The sequence below is a fragment of the Antrostomus carolinensis genome, unplaced genomic scaffold (genome assembly GCF_000700745.2).
Source record: "Antrostomus carolinensis isolate BGI_N321 unplaced genomic scaffold, ASM70074v2 scaffold32979, whole genome shotgun sequence".
NCBI classification, from domain to species: domain Eukaryota; kingdom Metazoa; phylum Chordata; class Aves; order Caprimulgiformes; family Caprimulgidae; genus Antrostomus; species Antrostomus carolinensis.
In genome coordinates this window covers 1,684-9,662 of record NW_010341254.1, presented here as the reverse complement: position 1 = coordinate 9,662, position 7,979 = coordinate 1,684, and the positions used below count along the sequence as shown (strand labels likewise).

Sequence of the window (7,979 nt, the reverse complement as noted above, 5' to 3'; positions counted from 1 at the left end):
GGGCAATAATTAAAACCCAGTTTGTAGTTTGGGGAAAATTTCTAAAATCCTGAATTAAAAAAACCAAAAAAAAAACCAAAAAAAAACCAAACCAAAAACCAACCCACAAATGAAGTGAAAGCTTTTAACTGGTACACACTGTTCACACCTATATTTCAAGTTTGGAAACGCATATTTTCAAGCAGCAATACAAAAAAGTATCCATGAAGAATGCATAATCTCTGAAAAAATTATGAAAACATCCCTGCTACCATTACATTTCTAAATACAAAACTGACTACCATATTGTTGCTTCTGTGTAGCGAGAGAAGTTCATTTTCAAAACAGATAAAATTCAGTCTTTAGGTGTGAATGGTATGAATGACAGTCTCTTTTTTTTTCTTTTTTTTTCTTTTTTTTAAATTTCTTAGTTGTTTAGGATCCTTAAGCCTTCATTTCTTAGTTGTTTAGGATCCATAAGCGTGCAAGCCTCGGAGGGGAAGGCCCGACGAGGGCAGGATTGGCTTATGACATCCAGTTTAGGACAGAGCTGGGAAAGCCTCTGGGTCATCTACATCAGGAGCAGAAGCACTTGACTGAAAGAGAAACATCAGAAAGTTATTACCTTCAGCAGCACCAAGCCCTACTGAGTTTCTAATTCTTCAGGCAATAATAAATCCTTCCACTCCCCAGGCAAATATGGCTCAGTGCACAGCTCTGCTTCAGCTAAAAACCAGGACAGGGCACAGCCAGCGGGCACAGGGACAAGGTTAAGCCTCTGTCCCTCTGCAGACAGACTGGGTGGCACTTGCACAGGGCAGGGATCTCCCAGTCAAACAAGAGTAGGAATTCTTCCATTTAAAAAACTATTTTAACCTGAATCCTAATCACAGACTGGTTTGGGTTAGAAGGGACCTCAAAGCTCATCCAGTCCCAACCCCCCTGCCATCAGCAGGGACACCTTCCACTAGACCAGGTTGCTCAAAGCCTCATCCAGCCTGGCCTTCAACACTTCCAGGGAGGAGCAGCCACAGCTTCTCTGGCCAACCTGGGACACTGTCTCACCACCCTCACAGTGAAGAACTTCTTCCTAATGTCTCATCTAAACCTCCCCTCTTTCAGCTTAAACCCATTTCCCCTTGTTCTGTCATTAACTGCCTTTATGAAAAGTCCCTCCCCAGCCTTCCTGGAGCCCCTTCAGGTACTGGGAGGCCACTAGAAGGTCTCCCTGGAGCCTTCTCTTCTCCAGGCTGAACAGCCCCAACTCTCTCAGCCTGTCCTCAATAGGGAAACACCAGGTTTCACAGAGGTACACACTACAGAGGAGAAAAACTAGCACTGGACAAATTAATACAAGAGCAACTTTTTCCCCCTCCATAATAAGCAATTTTTTTTTTTGTTTAAATTCCAAGCACTAAAAAAATCTCCCATACTACTTCGTGAACCAAAGCCACCTGAGGAGGCACTACAGGCAAACAGACCATGTTTGCACATGATTATTGCACAAGGTTACAAGTACATCTCTTTTTCCATTCTTAAAGAGATCCCTACCTGTGGGCTTGGGCTATTTCACCAGCACATAACCATCAATTCTTACTGACACCACTGAAGTGTTACAAAAAAGGCCTGTTTGTAGCACAAATTCAGTTTCACACATGTAATTTTTCCCCAGTTACAAACTAGCTGTTGATGGAAAGAAATTTTTGTGCCAACCTAGCCCTAGAAATTAGAATCCCAAACTGGTTTGGGTTGGAAGGGACCTTAAAGCTCATCCAGTTCCAACCCCCCTGCCATCAGCAGGACTTCAGTAGAAATTCACACAGCAATCAAGAATCTCCTCAGTACTCCCCAACAGAGTTTTTTAAAAGGCTCTGTACCTCAGAACCAGTGCTAATGCAGAAATTTAAAGTATTTTAGAACACTCTGCACTTTGTCCATGAGGGATGTGGAAGAGAAGAACAGTAGGAAAAGCCAGGATAGTGGAATTTGCTGTAAACATATTAATTTATCAAGAAATATATTGAAATCATTCCAATAAAGTTGTATCAACACCTATAGGCAAGACTAAGACACTGCAGAAGGAGCCAGCCCACAAAATAGAGTTAAAAAGAGCAGTGTCTTAAGCCTACAGCCTTAATATCTGTGGTTGTTCATGACACAAAAGCAGAAAAGCCAAAAAAAGGCAAAAAAAAGGCCCCCAAAAAAGGCCCCCCCCCAAAAAAAGCAAAAAAAAAAAGGGCAATCCACTGCAGGAGGGGAGTTCCCTGCAGCCCCTGCAACAGGAGAGCCTTGTTCACAGGTAACACAAGTGCCAGCAGAGATCACCAACCTGGTTGGGTGTGTGGATCACATCAAACTCCTTCACCAACTGGAAGGAAATAAACAAAGTTAATACAAAATTAACTGCAGAAATGGTTTTTTAACTACTTTATGACAGCATTCTTGAAGCAAGATGCCATATCAGTGAGGCAACTCAGAGCAAACATTACCACTACTTAATTTTAATTCCTTACAATTTCTTTTTATTGATATCAGGAGAGAGTTTTTCAACTAATAAGCCTAAAACTGAAAGTGATCCTGTACAAAACAGAAAACCAAGTCAGTGTCCTACAAGAGACAAAGATGAGCAAGTCTGGTCTAGGTGAAGAAAGTCACACCAAACAGACTGAACTCATTTTCTAGTGAATAACAACTTGATTAGACACATTTAAGACAAATAAATGATCCATATTAAATCAAATCTTGACTGCAGCTGTACTCTAATACTTCAGCTTTACATCTTCCCTCCCCAACGTGCATTCAGTACTTAGTCCTGAGTATTTCCTTAGGGCTTTAGGACTAGAGGAGGCAAAAAATTACTGCAGATTAGAAAAAAAAAACAAAACCCTAAAAAAACATAAGAGTCCTATTTCCACATGAAAACTCTAAATTCCTCAAATTCAAGATTTAACATGCAGCTGTAAACCAGTCTTTCACCCCCAACAGGTCACGATGCAGATACACCACCCTGACTGTGTCTGAAAATAAATGCTCTAACACTCGTGGTTCTGCTCTGGCACAAACAGAAGTGTCTCACACTATGTTCTGATCTGTCCATACTGAAGAGTCATTTTTTTGGGGGTTTAGATACAAAAATGGACACTTTTTATAATCCAACCTACCCCTCACCCTGCCCTTTTTTGTGTTTAATAACAACACTACTAAACATTCACCCTTTTGTCCAAGCAGTGACCTACTCTAAAGTAAACTTGTAAGAACAGACGTTTTATTTGGTTTTAAAACGTGGTGTTTGTTGTCAGACAACTCCCTAGAAACAAGGAAAACACCTAAAAACTATCGGTATGAAAATCCTAATTAACAACTGGGAACTCAGCTCCTTCGTAGATGAAAGCTGTAGCTACTGACCTTGTCAGTTCTGCCTCCACGGCTGGCCCTGCCACCACGTCCTCGGCCACCCCGTCCCCCTCTGCCACCACGTCCGGGGCGGCCCAGGTCTCCAAAGTTGATCTCCAGCTGGGATGTGATATCATTCGCTGGCTTGCGGAAGTGATGATCCATTACAGAGTCCTCAGCGTGAGCCTGGAAGGAGAGTTTCTTGATGAGTAAAGGAAAATAATAAATAAAATCACCCACGAAATCTTTTCATCTGTACTTGCAACTTTTAACCACCACAGCATGTGTGTTCACCTCCAAACACACTCCCACATTGATGATTGATTACCTGGATTGATTCAAGTTAAAACATGGTGCAGGGATTGTTAGGAATCGAGTGATACCACTTGTGCAGAGAACAAAACCACACACAGGTGATCAAACAAGTGCTCGAGCAAACAAAGGTATTTTGCATTTCCAGATCATTCAGGAAAGCTCTGGAGTTCCTTCAGAGGAAGGTGTTTAGGCTTAAACTCAGAACTTCATGTTCCAGCATTTCTCTTCTTCTCACTTTATATCCTGAGAAACATTCAGGATCCATCAGTTCATTCCACTCCTTTAAAATACTTCCTTGGTAACCCATCTTTATTTTGCCCAATGAGTATTTTTACACTTTCTCATTTGTTTAGCCCTGTGTAAATATTTAAAACAAGGGAGAAGGTGAGAATCCCTCACTGGTTTGTATCAGCCATAACAAACAGCAAATGAGGCATAAACAGGTCAAACACAACTGGAGTCAAGTACTTCAGACATTAAGGCTGAAACACAGAAACACTCATCAATTACACTGAAAAATCTGACTAATTACACTGAGAAACATGAGCACCTTTGCCATGATACAACATTCTCCTACAGCTGGTCAGTTCCCAGTGAGAAACTCAATCCTCAAGGAGCAAGGTGTGCACCAAAGAGTTCTGCCTAACACCAGAAATGCCACCATTCAGCACATTCCACCATTTTAAATCATTACACACTGAACACAAAAAGAACCAAGCGGTTAGTTATTATTTTTCCTCTTTTGCACAAATAATTTTGCCATGTGGTAGGTCAGTTTTTGGTCTCTATGATGTCAAACTGGCCATGCTGGATCAGTTTATCTAGTCCAGCACTCTGCCCATCATGAAGTTTTGGAAACATGGCAACTACAACTCTTTTCCTAATTTCTGTGCCCCTCATTTCTGGCACAGCAATTTTCAGTTTGCTTGTTGGTTTTTTTTCCCCTACAGAAGTGCTATGTACAAGCTTAAACCTCCCAACTCTAATTTACTTCTCTTGTGTAATTACACAATATGCTGACTTTCAAAGACAACATATTGTGCAATTAAGCCCTATACCCTTTAATTACCATTTTTTGGATCCATCCTAAGGCAGACAGTGGATACACAGAGGAGTCAAAAGGCTGAAAGCTGCTCTCAGGGATTCCTTGAGTCAGCCACAAGCATCATCACGTACACAGCCATGCAGAGTCTTCTCCCCCACCAATTTACTGACCCCTTCCCCGTGTCCAGCTGTGTGTTGGGCCTCCACAACGTCCTGCAGTGGAGGGCACTGCAATTTAATTAGGCACAATGATAACTACCCCCCCATGCTGCTTTACTTCAGAAATATTTCAGTGGGATGAAGTATTTCTGAATATTTCATCCATGTGACCACAACTGGTCAGTGACCACTGGTAAGTGACCAATATTTCACCCTGAATATTCCATCCAGGTGACCACAACTGGTCCTCCTCACACTCCTGATTTTGTAGATTTGAATTGTACACCCTTCCCCTCAGAGATCTTTTTTCCAACCTTAGGAAGTTAACCTAAGCAGTTCTTTTTCAGAGAAAAAGTCATCCCACATCTCAGCTTGGCACGGCACTAGTCAAATATAAGTACACCAACAACTTGTGAAACAGTACACAACACCTTCTGTTATGGTTTTGATTCCTTTCTTAATATTTTCTTCCTGCTCTGGCAGGGGGATTGCACTGGATGATCTTTCCAGGTCCCTTCCAAACCCTGACATTCTGGGATTCTGTGATTTTATCTACAGTTTTGATCACTGCAGGGTACTGAGATGACATTTTCACCTTATTGGCAGTTATATGACATTCTCTTTTCTGCAAGGAGTGGATTTGTACAACAATTCTTTTTTTTCCTACACTGTTGGTGCTTAAAAAAGAAACACTGCAGTCCACCAAAACCATTGTATTTTCACAACTTCACTTGGGTTTAACCCCTAAACCAACAAATGGCAAATTCTGTAGGTAAGGCAATGATTTCTTTACCCAAAGTAACTAAAGCTAATTTAAAACACCAGTAAAAGACTTGGCACATTCTCCTCAGGCTCTTTATCACTCAGGTGACGACAGTCACAGACACACTGTACAAACTGCTTGTTCTGAATCATCTTTGGAAGCATCTATTTGTATTGGCAGTTCTCAACAGTGCCCTGATCTAATAACCAACAGCTTCTCAAAGGCATTGCTGCACTTATGGGTCTTGGGAAAGGCTGTCAGAAATTAAGAACAAGCTACTAACAAGAGAGGCAGCCAAAGCAGACAGTGAAATATGGAAAAACAGCAGAAAAAACAACAACAACAACAAAAAAAGACTCATGATAGAAGCATTATGATAAGGTTTGAGTTCAGCTTCAGTCAGCAACAAGGGTACTAATTATGAAGGGTGCAGAGCTAGACAACAGGCATGGACAGAAAAGCTCATTTGGTATCTAGTTGTAGTGTTTGGTTTCTTTTTCCTGACTTCTTAATATGCAGACCTTCATTTCAGAAGGGGCTCATGTTAAAACACAGGTTAGATAGAAAGGATCAGTACCTCATTTGACTCCAGCAGACTCCCCTGCATTTCTGTCATCGCCTTTGTCTGATGAAAGTTGCGTGTCCAAGCCAAAGTGACAAAAGGAACAAAGGGAGAAAACAAAAGGAAGAAATGAGACTCAACTACATACAGAAACAACAGGCAATAAGGTCACACGAACTCGCCGGGCACAGGTGTCACTGAGCACACGAAGCAGCAAAAGGATGAGATCAACAGCTGAGCAAGTGTCCAGAAAGACTGGAGGATGGACTACACCACAGGGGTGGAGACAAGAGACATCTCAGATGGGTACTAAAAAAGTTGAACATGAGCTGCTGGAAGCTCTAGCAGAGACCAGGCATGCAGGCTGATCTCCAGCACCTCGGGCACACGGCGTGCAGAGCTAGACAGGTAAGAGGGTGGGATGTTGTGAGAAAAGGTTTCTGCACAGCCTCGATCCAAGAATCATTCCTCCAAACTGTGAAAAGATGAACTATTCTTTTCCAAAACATATTCCTCAAGTCTCCCGTTGCAAACTCCTCTAAGGAAGCGATTAGATTAGCAAGAAAGTCTGAAGGGACAGGAAAGAGACAGCAGATGGACCAGGAGATGGGTTCCTACTCCAGGTATCAATCATTCCAGGAGACTCCCATCCACCTTTCTGAACACATTTTAAAGATCTCTCCCCACTGTAGCTCCTTTGCATTTTTTTTTGTTCAGCTGCACCAGTAGAACTGAAAAAGACTCAAGTCACTAAACCAGCTGCAGAGAAAGAAAAAAAGAGGATCTCTAGTTTCTGGCATAACCCAGTCTCCTGGAAAGAGTCTCACCAGACTGAGGCTGCCAGTACACATGGATTTCAGATCAAACCAGCACAATCTGAGACAGCATTAAGAGTTCATTTTATACAAAGTATCACTTTCTAGTAATTGGAGCAAATGTGAAAAACAGGAAAGACCTCAGATAGGGTCAAGCTTTCACCACACAGTGAAGAGCACAAAGAGGAGGAGGAGGAAGAAGACAGCTCTTTCACAAGACCAAGGCAGATGAACAGTACTAGATCCTCATACTCCATTTTCCAACAGACTCCTAGGGCATTTTCCCAGCAGTTCACAAGCTACAGGAATGAGGGTGGTCATCACAAAACTTCAAATTTCTTGAGATAATCTACTTTGGGGTACATTGTGATTTTTCAGCCATAAGAGTACAGAAGATTTGGGTCTGAAAAACCAGAATTTACCTGTAAATTACCTACATATAATTTACCAAGTCACTTCCACACATCAACTCCCTTCTTATCCGCAAGAATCACAGCAACCTTACACCAACCTGACTCATAAACACACCCAAGAGGACAAACTGAGAAAGAACAGCAGGTGATTGGCAGGTTTTGTTCATAAATTCTCAATATTCCACCTTTTGAACCTGCTCACAAAGGAGCTGCAGCGAAGGGTTTCCCAACACCTCTTTTCTAGAGCTATTCTGCTACAATACTTAGCAAAAAAAACCCAACCAAACCCCATGCTGCTTCCCAAGGGACCAGGGAACAATAAATAACTGAAATGGGGATAGATATGTGCTGGACACAATAAAAGCAGGCTAAAAACATCAACATTTAAAGGCAGTTTTGTTAATATCTCACTTTTGGGCTCATACAGCAAAGGGCTGTTAACTTATGTAACAGAGTTAAAAATACCTGACTCATTTCTTAGAAGTTAACAGAATACACATCTCAACTAGGACAATCTACTAATTATGTCACTCTTT

General features: G+C 41.7%; 1 protein-coding gene across 1 annotated transcript in view; it reads right to left on the bottom strand.

Moving 5' to 3' along the window:
- Positions 1-119: 119 nt before the first annotated feature.
- The window catches only part of LOC104531529 (plasminogen activator inhibitor 1 RNA-binding protein-like), a 9,537-nt gene continuing 1,677 nt past the window's right edge, over positions 120-7,979 (bottom strand). Inside the window, exons 2-6 of the mRNA XM_010176431.1 lie at positions 6,231-6,278; positions 3,385-3,558; positions 2,309-2,347; positions 462-575; positions 120-429 (exon numbers count right to left, since the gene is read on the bottom strand). Coding sequence (XP_010174733.1) covers positions 519-575; positions 2,309-2,347; positions 3,385-3,558; positions 6,231-6,269 — 309 coding nt within the window. The 5' untranslated portion in view covers positions 6,270-6,278 and the 3' untranslated portion in view covers positions 120-429; positions 462-518. The remainder of the gene's footprint in view (positions 430-461; positions 576-2,308; positions 2,348-3,384; positions 3,559-6,230; positions 6,279-7,979) is intronic.